This window comes from Primulina tabacum, chromosome 15, assembly GCF_025594145.1.
Source record: "Primulina tabacum isolate GXHZ01 chromosome 15, ASM2559414v2, whole genome shotgun sequence".
In the NCBI taxonomy this organism is placed as follows: Eukaryota; Viridiplantae; Streptophyta; class Magnoliopsida; order Lamiales; family Gesneriaceae; genus Primulina; species Primulina tabacum.
In genome coordinates this window covers 37,242,859-37,256,887 of record NC_134564.1, presented here as the reverse complement: position 1 = coordinate 37,256,887, position 14,029 = coordinate 37,242,859, and the positions used below count along the sequence as shown (strand labels likewise).

The window sequence follows — 14,029 nt, the reverse complement described above, 5'->3', positions numbered from 1 at the left end:
ATTATTTTTTATTCTAAATTTATTATTTCTGACGTCAAATATATAATGAGGCGAACTTCTCATGAATATAGATACGTGAGAACGTCTCGCAGAAGACCTACTCATAAAAAAAATTATAAAATGACATACTTTATCTAGACTAGTATATATATATATATAACTAGTATATATATATATATATATATATATATATATATATATAAATATATAGAGAGGTGAAATAAAGAAGGCAAGGGACACAAGGGAGATTTGTTGAAGTCGAAGGGGACAGGATAGACATCCCCCGAAAATAAAGGGGGTTTTGTGCGCACAAATTACTTCATCTTTTTATCTTTTACTTAATTATTTATTATTATTCCTTCGAGTCCTCTTCTTCCCAATTTTTTATTTATTTATATATTTATATTTATTCAGCTTTCCCCGCAACTAACTCCCAAAAATCACATACTGACACTCCTTCTACTGTGTGCTACAGTCCAATCAGTACATACAGATGGGTGTATGTATATACTATGTACATACATACATAATCTAATGCTCACCCTCGATTCCTCGCACCCCACCCCACACAGGTAGCGCCCTGCGGCTGCAGCGCTGCCTCTTCTGCAGCTTGCAGAGTCCTGTAACGATAATATTAATATATCTGCATTTACAATTACAAAAGTTCAACAGTTTTTGTTATTGTTATTGGTAAAAAATAGGGGGCGAGTGAGATAGGATTCAGATTATGAGTTATTGTTGTTATAATTTGTTAAAATAAAGCGAGGGTTTTTTGATATATATGCACAGGGAAAAGGCGATCCCGTGTTTGCAGTGAGAGAAAGCAATGCAGTGAGTGCGCTCTTAAGATAAAAAAAGGTCCCGTCTTTTCTCTCTCGTTCTCCCTCTCTATCTGTGCTTATGTGAGTGGGTCCTTTTCAAGTACACTCGCATTGTATCTAGAAATTTGCTGCAACTGAAGGATTTTTTCTGTTTTTTGTGATTTTGGTTGTTTAGGGTTCGAGCATGATGTGCGGATTAATCGATTTGAATACTGTGAGCACCGAGGATGAAACGGCGTCGCTTTCCGGTTCTCCTTCATCGTCGGCAGCCTCAGCGAACTCGGAATTGGTCAAAACGCCGTCGTCGGCTGTGTGTATGGAGCTGTGGCACGCCTGTGCGGGGCCGTTGATTTCGTTGCCTAAGAAAGGAAGCGCCGTCGTGTACTTTCCTCAGGGACACGTGGAACACCTCCCGGAGCACCCGGCCGTAACTTATGATCTACCTCCTCACGTATTTTGTCGCGTCATTGATGTCAAACTCCATGTAAGAGTTTCCTTTTCTTTTTCCCACTGAATTATTGTTACTCCATTTCAAGATTTTTGTTATTTTTTTTTTGCTGAAGCTTGGTTTTTTACTGTTAGGCGGATGCAACTAATGATGAGGTTTATGCTCTAGTTTCCCTCGTTCCAGACCAACGTGTAAGAGTGTTATTCCAGCTTTACATTGTTCGTTTAGTTGCAGTCGGCTGCAATTCTTCTTATATTTTCGTGTTTATGAGAAAATTTGGAAAATTAATATATTTCGGGGGTGATTCCTTGAATGATCTGAATGAATATCTCCTTTTTAGCAAAAAATTTTTTATGCCAAAAGGGTACGAAGAGCGAAATTTTCTCCACTCTCCCTTTTGAGACCTCTAAGCAATATTTTTCCTTAATAAGGCAATACTTTAGGTCTGGAGATATTTTGGGATCAATGTCTTTACTCATCTTAGAGACATTCTTCTTAGCATCAATGTCTTTACTGATCTTTGAGACATTCTTCTTAGCCTTACTTCTATCTTTGAAATATGTCAAAATGTAGCAGTTTATATTTCTTGAAAATGAAATTTATTATTGTATTTGCTAGCATGAAGAAGTTACTACTGCTTATCTGGGTAAAAGGTCTTTTTGACTCAAATAAATAAAAGATGCCATTTTCCCTTTTAAAGAACCAAAGATTCAAATTTTTGAACTGTTAGTTGGTGAGACGCCTTTCTCTATTTTGTAGACATCACTACGACAGTTTATCTATATTGTGATGATCTATGAGCTTCATATCAAATAAATTCATTTTCGGCAGATAGAACAAAAATGGAGGGATGGGAGTTTTGAAGCAGAAGCTGAAGATGAAGATGTAGAAGATGTAGGCAAGTCTATGACACCTCATATGTTCTGTAAAACTCTCACGGCTTCTGATACTAGCACTCATGGTGGCTTCTCTGTACCCCGTCGAGCCGCAGAGGACTGCTTTCCTCCTCTGGTGACTAAATTCATCAAAACATCATCCATTTTCTCTTAATTTCATTGCCTGTGATTTGTATCACTTTGTATCCATTCTCTTTTGATCTAGGACTATAAACAGCAGAGACCTTCACAAGAGCTTGTAGCTAAGGATTTGCACAGTATTGAGTGGAAATTTCGGCATATTTATAGGGGTAGGACTTCAACTTTTGTGATGTTCTTTATTTACATGGTTTCTGAACATTGTTTTGTCGTCTCAGATCTACAACTTAATTAAAGTAACTAAATACGAAGTGTTTTTCTGGAGCAGGTCAGCCTCGCAGACATTTGCTGACTACTGGTTGGAGTGCATTTGTCAACAAAAAGAAGCTAACGTCGGGGGATGCTGTGCTTTTTTTAAGGTTTGAATTCATATAAGTTGATAGTTGTTTTAACTCTATCCAGAATATTGTCTCATCATCTATTCTTTTGCAGAGGCGGTGATGGAGAACTAAGGCTTGGAATTCGTAGAGCTGCTCAGATTAAAAGTGGTGCCACCATTCTTGCACCCAATAGCCAACAATTCAATGCTAGCAGCATTGCTGCGGTGGTGAACTCCATATCCATGCAAAGCACTTTCAACATTTGCTATAATCCGAGGTACTTTAATCGAATGCTGGTAGTTCTTGAACTACAAAATAAATTTGGTGACAAATTGTAATGTACAGTTATGGTCAAACAAGGTTTTTTGAACAATCCTTGACGATGTTGGATCCTTGTCAGGATGGTAACACGTCTCTATTGGTTCTCGCGTATCCATGTTTACTTATTATATCTCTGGAGCCGTTTCATGACAACGCCTGACCTTACTGTTAAGACTTCTTTTATGGTTGGTAACTCTGTATTTGAAACATGTTTTCTTTGCAGGGGTCGTCCATGCGAGATCATTGTACCTTATCAGAAGTTCTCCAAGAGCCTAACACATTCCTTTTCATCTGGAATGAGGTTTAAATTTCGGTTTGAAACAGAAGATTCTTCTCAGAGAAGGTTCGTTTTCAACAATGTCTCTGGACTTCGTGACAATGCAGTTTTATCGAATTAATCATATTTTTGCTGTTGCAGTGGGCTCATTTTTGGGGTCAGTGATGTGGATCCAGTAAGATGGCCTGGTTCAAAGTGGAAGTGCTTATTGGTACGTGCTGATTTGTTATAATAATTATTTAGCTTCTAAGATTTCCCTTTTTAGTGTGGTGAAAGCATTTTGCCGGGAGATTTTCACAAATGGGTTTGCACAAATTTTTTCTAGCAACAACAGGGTCGTCTGGTTCTATTCAACATAACTAGAGCAGTCTATTTTTGCGTAAACCCATTTTTGCAATTGACCCTTGGTTTACCGCCTGTCTGAGATTTTTGTTTATATTTTGCAGGTGAGATGGGATGATATGGAGGTTAATCGTCTTTGCCGAGTTTCGCCTTGGGAGATTGAGCCATCCGGTCTGGTGTCTGGACCCAATAGCCTTGTGTTACCGGGCGCCAAGAGAAGCAGGGTCAGCTTTCCAGCTACAAAAGCAGATTTTCCAGCTCCCAGAGGTCGCATTCCTGCAACATAAACTAAATTTATTCCCGAAGTCATATTCGAAGTGGTTGTCTTTAATGTTTATCGGTCATATGTCTGTACTTGGTGACAGATGAGAATGGAATGTCGGACTTCGGGGAGCCTCTAAGGATCCACAAGGTCTTGCAAGGTCAAGAAGTAATCAGGTTTCGTCCTTCATACACTGCTCTTGACGCCCCTATTAGGCTTCCTTCAGACACAAGGTGCCTTCCCGGTCTCATTGAATCAAGAATTCACGCAGAAGGAAACAGCATCATGCCACATCATATGGATGCCGGTAATTCCTTTGAGGGCACTACTTTGTTGAACAAACCCTTTCAATTCCATAAGGTCTTGCAAGGTCAAGAAACTGTGTCGATCCAGCCATTTGGAACGCGCTCGGAAGCCTGTCAAGTTTATGAAAATAATGCTACTCATATATTAAATGGAGTTCAGGTGCCGAATCGTGGAAATTGTTGGTCCAGTCTTTCCCATGTTTATAACACTGAAACACAGTTTTCACCTTTGCTCGTTCCAGGACCATCTCCTTCTCCTGTTCTAATGTTGAAGCAATCAAATTCACCACCATCTCAATTTATGTCGTCGTTACATGGCACTCGGAAGAAGATTGAAACCAGCAATATTGGAGATTCTTTCCGTGCCTCTCTAAGAATCCCAAGTAAGTTCCCATCTTTTGAAAGTACTGATGATTTGGCTCCGCCTGCAATCAGATCATCAGAGCCCTCTGAAGAGCATATGCAAATGAGGCCTTCACAGCTCTACAGAGACAATCAGAACTTTGTTTCAATGTGCAAAAAAAGTTGCAGGCTCTTCGGTTTTCCCCTTACCGAGGGAAAAGTTGCAACAAGTAAATGTGACAATCCAGCTGCACCAGCTTGTAACGAAGAACGTCTTTGTTAGAGTACTCCTTTTACAACCATCGAATCAGTCGGGCTGTTTTACTTGTAAAACCCTGAATGATGGCATATATTTGCTACAATCTCAGATGGACCATCAAGACAGAGGAGGTAGCTACAGTTTGTCTCCAAGTACTCCCAGGTCCTGAGCTGTGTCATTTTCCCAACATGAGTGCCCCAAGTGACTCAGCGAGGAAGTGTTTCCGAATTGTGTTTGAAAAATTTGATCGGGTGGATGCTGTGTTGCTTTGTTTTCTATTCTTGTGTGCATGCTGGTGCATTTGATGGAACATAACCATTGTCTTGAGATTTTCACGCCATTGAAAGATACCAGGTTCTTAAAACCTGGAAAATCTGGCAATGGATCAGGTATCTTAAATAATAAATTGCGATGCCTTTTTTTTCAACGTGAAGCTTCAAACAATAAATATCTTAAATGGTTTTGAATCAATTTTTTTTTATATTTTTTCCCACAAAAGGTTAGGCATAAAGAAACATGATCGAGAGAAAGTAGAATGGAGAATAAATCTGATTTTATAGAAAATTTAGTATTAAAAAATCATTAGAAATCAACCGTGATTCTTTTTACTGTCGTACGTGGTTTCAACATAGTTTACGAAGGCAAAGGCATAAAAATTAATTTAGACGACTGCCATGCGGTTTTCAATGTGAGACAACGATACACTGTGGTAATTATTAATTAATGGTTCCTTGGAAACTAAGACGAGTCTAAACCTAGGAAGTAGGCCAGAATTTGTTTTTGAGAAAGAAAACAATCACCATTTGCACATTTTGTACTGTAATAAATAAGTATATAAAACATTTTTTAATATGGATTCTGAGCTATTAAATAAATAAATAAATTAGAATTTAATTTTCAGCATGGCGCGCGTTTGGATTTTTAAATAAAAGGAAAAAAAGTCAAATTTTACGAATGTGTTGTTTGTAATGTGAACCAAGCTTATTTAATGCCCCCAGGAAATTGATCATTCCCATCCATTTTTTAGAAACGACGTACACGTATCATTGTTTTTTTCTTTCTTCTACGCCAATTTCCAATTTATTTTTATAGACTTTTGTTCATAGCTCCTCTGTTGAATTATAACAAGTCATTTCCCAACTCAAAAAAGAAAAAAGAAAAAAAAAACACTTTTTACTAATTTATATTATGCAATCAAAATCGACTGATTTATTGGATTAATATAAATAATTAAGAGTAATAATAATTAAATTGAATTTTTTGAGCCCTTCGGTTAATAGAATATATAGATTCGCGGGCCTGTCCTTTTTGCTTCTGTCCTCGATGACGCATATCCAAGTCAAACACTTTTATCTTCTGACTAATTTAATTTCATACCACACAACACATTCTGCTGTTGCAACCGAGACAAATCCCAACTTTTTCTCGTTTCTCTCACAGTTTATGCATTGAAACTCACAAGCTGAATAAATTCGCCACCCCGAGGATATATTTAGTGATCGGCTGAAGATTCGCGGCGGAGAATGGCCGGAGAAAGCGGCGACGAAATTGCGACACTTGAAACCACGCCAACATGGGCGGTGGCTACCGTTTGTTTTGTTTTGATTGCTGTTTCCCTACTCATCGAGCATGTTCTTCATCTCTTAGCTCAGGTGAAAAACGTACAGATAAAAGAATTTTTGGAAATTAATTCGACATGAAATGGTAGAAAAAGTGCCCGTCAATGTTCAGTTCTCTTCATGTATGTTCATATATGTGTGTTTGTGTATGTATGCATGACGCCGAATCTATTTACAATGTGACGTACACTTTTGTAGCGTGACTTCGCAAACCTTTTCTACAATAACGCAAGTGTTTTTTGGGTGCAGTACTTGAATAGGAAGAGAAGAAAATCGCTGCTTCAGGCTCTTAACGAAGTCAAATCAGGTGAGGTTTTTATGTACATGTACTTGTGCTGGCTTTATTCAGAGTTTTGAGCTATAAATTTGTGTTTGATTAACAGACTTGATGCTTTTGGGGTTTATTTCTCTGTTGCTGACTGTATTGGAAAGGCCAATTGCAAGTATATGCATCCCAGAGAGTATCGCAGAGTCTTTTCTTCCCTGCGAAAACCTCACAAGTGATGAACAAGAGGAATCCAAATGTCAAGAACAGGTGATCGAACATACATAGATCTTGTGTTTCACCAGAAAACACACAGTGAAATTTCGAAGTTTTTGTTTCTCATGTTCTAAGTTAAATTTCATCAATGATCCATACTTATTTTTCCTTAAAAAAATGGCGGTAACAGGGGAAGGCGTCTTTATTATCAAGAGTTGGTGTCCAGCAGCTTCAAATGTTGATATTTTTCGTGGCTTTCTTCCACGTCTTGTCAAGTTTTCTTGCGTTCAGTCTTGGGACCGCAAAGGTTAATGAATGCTTTCTTTTCGACGAAAAAATGTACCTACGTTCATATGCATATTATATATACATCTCGCCTTCCACAAAATTTTCTCAGTACTTCGTGTTCCTTTCTGATTGCACCTTGGGCTGTAGATTTCGCATATTTATCGATATTTCACACCATTGAAGAATCATATGCTCGTAGAAAAAGCTTCCTAAAGTTTTAAATGAGGGGTCTTGTTGCACTCATACACGAAACTGTTTTTTGTTATTGAACTTTCAGATGAAGAGATGGGAACGCTGGGAAGCAGAAACTAGAACACTGGAATATCAATTTTCAAATGGTAATTTTTTATTTCGTTAACTCTTGGGAGAATTAGTCATGCAATATTTCATGTTCATCATTCTTGCTCCCATTTTCAAATTGGTTCTTAGACCAATCAAAGAATCTAGAAACTTGCTCCCATTCACACCTCATATTATAAGCCACTTTAGCTCAACACCAGGCACAAGATAATATATTTGAAGGGTGGATCGACCTAGAGTGACCAAACTCCCTGAGTTCTTAGTCAAATGGCCTACCTCATCCAATTAGAACACTTTACACCACCCGAAGCAAGCACGCAAAATTGAAGCACACAAGCTCGCTCTTGGTTCTTCCCATCTTTTGACTCTTCAGCAGTTCTCTGTGCATCACGCATATTCTACTTTTAGTATTACTTAACATACTATGTGTAAGAAGATTCCAGCTTTCAGTTGTACCACAGGCGTATCTGGAATTTATGAATACACAGATTGGAAACCTGTTTTTCAAGTTATAATTAACTCATGATATTTCTGTAATACTTAAATATCAGAAGCATCTATTTGCCATGCACCACATTTCTGTCTTTCATGTTATATATCATGACAAGTGAGAATTAAGGCATTAGTTTCACAGTGGTTGATTTAATTATCATCTAGATCCACGAAGATTTGAGTTCATTCATCAAACATCATTTGGAAGACGGCACCTTAAATTTTGGAGTGGACACCGATTCCTCCGTTTGCTGGTAGGTACTTAAAAATTTCACAAATTCTTGGTATGTTGCAAGAGCTGGAAACAGATGATTGCCACATTTTGTCAGGCTTGTTTTCTTCGTCAATTCTACGGATCTGTCTACAAAGTAGATTATTTCACTCTTCGACATGGGTTCATCACGGTAAACTTTTTGTTCACGTGTTACACGATTCGTGAAACATTTACCAATTAAATTCAAGTTTAATCCTTGTTTCGGCGCATTTTTCTGCCTCAGGCTCATTTTTCTGAAGGAACTACCTTTGACTTTCAAAAGTGTATCAAAAGAGCATTGGATAAAGATTTCAGAGTGGTGGTAGGCATGCGGTAATCAATAGTGATTTTTCATTTGTTCCTTGGTTTTTTTTACTAATGATAAGTTCTGGATGACAAGAATAATAATTTATTTTCTACTCTTTGCAGGCTTTGGATATGGGTTTTCTCCGTACTTTTCATATTTTTAAATGCAAATGGTATTCCTCGTACCTTTTTCATCGTATGTAGTATGTACTTCGTGTACAAATTCTAGGCCTACAGATCTTATGCTGACCAGAAATAATTTGGCATCGTCCACGCAGTATTCCATAACTATTTTTGGCTCCCCTTCATTCCATTAGTGGTAAGACTAGGCAAATCCATAATCATACGCCATTACAATTTTTTTAAAATAGAATCGTCAACATATAGTAATGAAATATTGTCTTATCAGATGTTACTAGTGGTTGGAACAAAGCTACAGGGTATCATAACTAAAATGTGCTTGGATAGGAACGACATATCTCATATTGTCGCAGGAGCTCTGCTTGTTAGGCCAAGCGACCACCTCTTCTGGTTTGATCGACCAAAATTTGTTCTCCACCTTGTGCATTTTATTGCATTTCAGGTACTGTGTTAGACTACTTTTATATGATCAGATTGGCTGATTCCATTTAGCTTCAAGGATTCGGTGCTGCTTCTCAAATCCATTTTTTGATTTCTTTTTTTGTTAATCTGTCATTGCAGAACTCTTTTCAAGTTGCATTCTTCACATGGTCTTGGGTAAGCATAACTGTTCGAACATGTTGATTATTCAAGTATCTCACAACCTATAACTTATTCGATTTCTTAACAGTACAAATTTGGACTGAGAACTTGCTTCCACCGAAAAACTGAAGATATAGTCATAAAACTTGCCATGGGTATGGTGATTCCTATCCTTACTGGCTACGTGACCCTTCCTCTATATGCTCTGGTCACCCAGGTATAAATTAAATAGACTACAGATTCTACAATCGCAGATACTAAAAAAACAGCGTAGGATTCAGTAATCTATATAGAAAATTTGAAATATTTAGAAGATTATGACAAGGTACTTGATTCAAATGCAACTTTGTAATCGTTAGATGGGTACAACCATGGGAAACTCTGTGTTCCCTGAAGAAGTGGCCGGTGGCCTAAAAAGATGGCACGCAAAAGCTAAGAGAAATCTGGCTCGAAGACATAACTACAACTATTTATGGAGACCTTCATTAGAAGGTTCATTGGACGCATCGTTACATTCGTCGCCTTTATTTGCGACACTTGATGCTTCAGTGTCTTTAGACATAGGTCATGCTAGTGATAATGATGATAGTGTTGGACTAAAAGAAAATGTAGAAAAGGGAGAAAATGTAGACAGGATAGAGCAGCTGGAGGAGCATCGGAAATCAGAGTCGTTTGAAGTTTTTCAATTGAGCAAATGAACTGTAGTGTAAATTTTAAGATTCATAGGATGTAAATATGTTCCAATCGGACAGTGATAGTGGAGACACAGAAAAATTACTGCTTATGATTAAATATTGTTTGTTGATTTATGAATCTGACAAAATGACCTTAGGAAACACAACTCACCAATACATTGTTCGGCTGGCTGCAAATTGTCAAGCTTCCCTTCTACTGTGTTGGACTTTAATAATTTGTAAAACTTAAAGGAAATGTTAAATAAAACAATAACGCATTGTTATTTAAATATTGTTTATTTTTCGTACCAAATAATGCCTAATATATTAAAATTGAAAACATACGTATCAACTATAATATGTAGAGAATTAAATTGAGGACAAGTCGGTAAAATACTCTGGAAAAACCGATTTTATGAGTATGCTATCCTCTCTTAATTATGCAAGAAAAGGGAACAATGAGCCTGGTTCACTGTATTTGAATTACATTGATTATACCGAAATTTTTACACCAAGATAATAAAGCATGCATGTATAGTAGCAATATTCTCTTAAAAGAAAAAAGAAAAGTAGCGATCCAGTTTGACACTATAATCTTCAAGATTCAATCAAAACTACCATCGTGTCGTTGCATCCATCTGGTGAATATAATCGAGTGCAGGCGAGAACTAAATGTCACAATCCGCCAAATGCCATAAACTGGCCTCCCCCACCGCCAAGCAGAGCCGCATAATATTCCCTCTCCAAGTCATGCTTCGAGCTCCCAACCTCGTCATCACAGGAACTCGAAACCGAAGAATTGAATCCATTGAACAATTCTTGAATCCTACACACCTCTCCTCTGAGCCTCTCCACTTCTCCCTTCAAGCTTGCGTTTTCGGCCAACACATCCTCCAGGTGTTGCTGCAACGCCCGGTGATCCGTCTCCAGGCTTTGATTCTTCTCCCGAGCCCGCTTGTTTTGGTACCAAATGGAAACCTGTCTAGGGGGGACGCCAAGTTCTAACGCGAGCTGGAGCTTTAGATCCGGCTCGAGCTTGTTGTTGAAACTGAAATTGGTTTCTAGTATCCTCACTTGCTCTTGATTCAGTCTTTTCTTGTTTTTGATCAATGGATATTTTTGGGTTTGAGAATATTGAGATCGCTCCATTGCATATATTTAATTATGTTATAATATAATTGTGTGCAATATGGAATTGGAATGCATGGATTATTAAATATGGGAATTTATATAGAAATTTGGGCTGCAAAGTTGATGACGTTCAACTTGCGAAGAAACTGGTATCCTATGTGAAGGTCATACTTCTTGCTAATTACAACGTCAAATAAAAACAGTATTTATTGATCTATGAAAATGACATAGCTTCATCAATTTTTAGACGCGGGTACCTATTTACACAAGTAATATAATATATGAAATTTGCATTTACCGATAAAAAAAATAATTTATGATTTAAAGTAAATTTTAGATGATTTAATTATGACACATATTTATTGTATCGAATAAATATTTATCCTGTATTAATAAGTTTTTGTCATAATTATATATTTGTGAGAAACATCAATTTAATAATTCTACGTATAATTCAATATATTTCTATTATCACCAGATTGGAACCTTGACATATACCATAACGAAGAGATGATTATGATACTTCAACCACAAATATGTGATGCAACCATAATCTTTGATAAAAACATCTGCATGATTCAATGTAAAGTTCACCATTGAGTTCGTACATTGATATACTAAGTGGCGGAGTCACATGGATACACACACGGGTGGCTTAATGTTTTTTTTAAAAAAATTATATGTAAATTTTGGATTAATATGATATTAGCCGTGTAGATTAATTTAAAATTTTAAAAGATTCTAGATTTTAAAATTTTAATTTGGATGGAGCCATATTTCTGTCTCCGATATACTTCTTAATTAATTATCTGTCGACCGTTTCCTATATAAGAATTTTTTTAAAATAAAAAAACTATGGAATTCATTATTTTTTTTTTTCAATCTGGTTATGCAGTGGCGGAGCCACATAAACCGGGTGGCCAATTTTTTTTTTTTTTACAAAAATTCATATGTAAATTTTGTATAATTTTGAAATAATATGACATAAACCTGAGTAGATCAATTTAAAATATTAAAAGATTTTAGAGTTTAAAATTTTAGTTCGGGCAGAGCCATGTTTCTGACTCCACCCCTGGTTAAATACATCTGAAAAAACTGGAAAAAAAAAAAAAAACTAAAATATTGGGCATTCTGGTCAGATGTACGAACGGTGCAAAAATGTCAGCAGATAATTAAAACACAAGGAAATTAAATACAGTTGATGAACAACTAGAAATGTCAACTGCAGCCGACAATAAATAGCAAGACGACTCTAGATATTTCAATCTATTGAATATGATAGAACTTCAAGATTCAAATTAAATCAATTAAGAGCTAGCGGACGAAAGATTCCTGATCAATTCATCCAAATCTTAAAAAAGGGTTCGAAAATCAAAGTTGATATCTTTAATTATATATTAGCGGATCATGATACACTCGATGTATTTATTTCATATAAAAATTAGAGAATAAATTATTTTTAAGTTTAAAAATAAAAATTATGAATTTTCTAAATTAGAATGGAAGGAAGAACAATAAAATGTAAAAAATAATGATATATATGTTGAATAATTAGATAGTGTTTTCGGAATATGAATAATTTTTTTTATCACCGTACCAAAATAGATAGTAAAAGAGTTGATATCGACCCCTAGCTTAGGTTGCTCAATTTTCAAACGTCCCAGTCCACCAAATTTTTGTCTCCATCAAGAATCAAGGGAGGATAAGCTAGCGCACATGAAAAAAAACCCAAACAATAAATGTTATAATTTTATTTATAAATAAAAAGTTTTTCTTTTTCTAAAGTATATGAAAGTTGTCTTAATTAACAAAATCAATCAGATGATATTGAGGGGAGAGAGTGTTTCACTTGATTTGCCATTAGAGTTGCATTCTCTTTTGTGTATTGTGTGGGTGTGCGCGCATGACGACACTGCATTTACCAAGCATGACATCTTGTATGATTCTCCAATATAGACTATAATTTATGATCTCATCAATATTATATATGCTACTAACTTTGAATAGTTTAAAATCTTTGAATTTATTTTTAATTATAAGAATGCAATATAGGTTCGATCTGTTAAATCTTGTTTCAAGCTCTTGATTGCAGCCGCGAGTTTCTGTTGTTAACCTCCTTTTTCAGTTCCTTTTAGGTTGGTTTGGCTCCCTACTTTTTGAGCTGGGCCAATATGGTGTTGGTGAGACGTAAGAAGTAATGTTTTTTGAAGCAAAAAAATTGAAATAGGTTGATATAAATACCAAGGCACAAGCTTTGACAAACACGCAAAAAGTTGCACATTGAGATCTAATTTAACGACTGAATTCACGAGAAATGATTATAAAATATGGGCCACTGAATTGAAGCCCATATTTAATCGGGCTAAAAATAGAGGGTCTACCCTGGGCCGAATAATTATGCTCTATTTAAAACCTGAACGTAAAACCACCAAAAAAAATAAATAAATATGTAAATCACAGTTGTATATTATTTTTATAAATTACAAAACTACAATGAAATGCATTTTAATCGAAATAACTATTTTAAAAACTGTAACACATCGAGTTTTCACGAAGTGAATATAGGAACCATAACACATCGAATTGGGGGAAGAAATTTTTTTTAAAAAAAAAATCTAAATTTCAGTATATCTAAGTACATGTCCAATTAACTTGTTTCATAATCGACTATACACTTAGATTTTATCACTTCATCTGCATCCGAACACCATCTTGACGAGCATAATGTTGTTTGATGCTTGATCAATTCCGTAGTTGGGTACTAAATATACTCCATAATCGATATTACATGTAATTTACAATCGACATTACAAGAATGTTGTTGATCGACACCCTATAATTATTATGAAAACATGTCAACCTAGTTTATCTGGTTGATTGGGGATTCGGTGTAGTGCTTGTATTATTAACTGTGCGACCTTCTCAAATGCACGTGAATGCAATATACGCAACAATCCCTTAGTTATTCTTCAGTGAAATCTTTTTCTAACTGAAAAACCAAAATGAGAGGCATATCTCTTGTGCAATACAA

At 36.1% G+C, this 14,029-nt stretch overlaps 3 protein-coding genes across 3 annotated transcripts; 2 read left to right on the top strand and 1 right to left on the bottom strand.

The window, feature by feature from the left end:
* Positions 1–412: 412 nt before the first annotated feature.
* LOC142526672 (auxin response factor 3-like) lies at positions 413–5,202 on the top strand. Its single transcript, XM_075631215.1, has 11 exons — positions 413–858; positions 997–1,305; positions 1,404–1,460; positions 2,101–2,280; positions 2,371–2,455; positions 2,572–2,662; positions 2,736–2,900; positions 3,168–3,287; positions 3,363–3,432; positions 3,668–3,830; positions 3,929–5,202. The coding sequence occupies exons 2-11, from the start codon at positions 1,006–1,008 to the stop codon at positions 4,753–4,755; spliced, it is 2,058 nt and encodes a 685-aa protein (XP_075487330.1). The 5' UTR covers positions 413–858; positions 997–1,005; the 3' UTR covers positions 4,756–5,202.
* An 864-nt stretch (positions 5,203–6,066) lies between these two features.
* LOC142526904 (MLO-like protein 12) lies at positions 6,067–9,983 on the top strand. The gene is made up of 14 exons (XM_075631562.1): positions 6,067–6,383; positions 6,600–6,657; positions 6,734–6,885; positions 7,022–7,138; positions 7,397–7,457; positions 8,077–8,165; positions 8,241–8,315; positions 8,409–8,497; positions 8,594–8,643; positions 8,749–8,789; positions 8,880–9,053; positions 9,173–9,208; positions 9,282–9,410; positions 9,553–9,983. The coding sequence occupies exons 1-14, from the start codon at positions 6,255–6,257 to the stop codon at positions 9,889–9,891; spliced, it is 1,539 nt and encodes a 512-aa protein (XP_075487677.1). The 5' UTR covers positions 6,067–6,254; the 3' UTR covers positions 9,892–9,983.
* A 559-nt stretch (positions 9,984–10,542) lies between these two features.
* On the bottom strand, positions 10,543–11,016 carry LOC142526170 (homeobox-leucine zipper protein ATHB-52-like). The gene has a single exon (XM_075630423.1). The coding sequence runs from the start codon at positions 11,014–11,016 to the stop codon at positions 10,543–10,545; it is 474 nt and encodes a 157-aa protein (XP_075486538.1).
* Between the last annotated feature and the right edge of the window lie 3,013 nt (positions 11,017–14,029).

Coding starts and splice junctions, on each gene's coding strand:
- LOC142526904 (XM_075631562.1), top strand. CDS start 6,255: ATGGCCGGAGAAAGCGGCGACGAAATTGCGACACTTGAAACCACGCCA. Junction 6,658..6,733: donor TCTTAACGAAGTCAAATCAG/GTGAGGTTTTTA, acceptor TTTGATTAACAG/ACTTGATGCTTTTGGGGTTT. Junction 9,411..9,552: donor TATATGCTCTGGTCACCCAG/GTATAAATTAAA, acceptor TGTAATCGTTAG/ATGGGTACAACCATGGGAAA.
- LOC142526170 (XM_075630423.1), bottom strand. CDS start 11,016: ATGGAGCGATCTCAATATTCTCAAACCCAAAAATATCCATTGATCAAA.
- LOC142526672 (XM_075631215.1), top strand. CDS start 1,006: ATGATGTGCGGATTAATCGATTTGAATACTGTGAGCACCGAGGATGAA. Junction 2,456..2,571: donor ATTTCGGCATATTTATAGGG/GTAGGACTTCAA, acceptor TTTCTGGAGCAG/GTCAGCCTCGCAGACATTTG. Junction 3,288..3,362: donor GAAGATTCTTCTCAGAGAAG/GTTCGTTTTCAA, acceptor TTGCTGTTGCAG/TGGGCTCATTTTTGGGGTCA.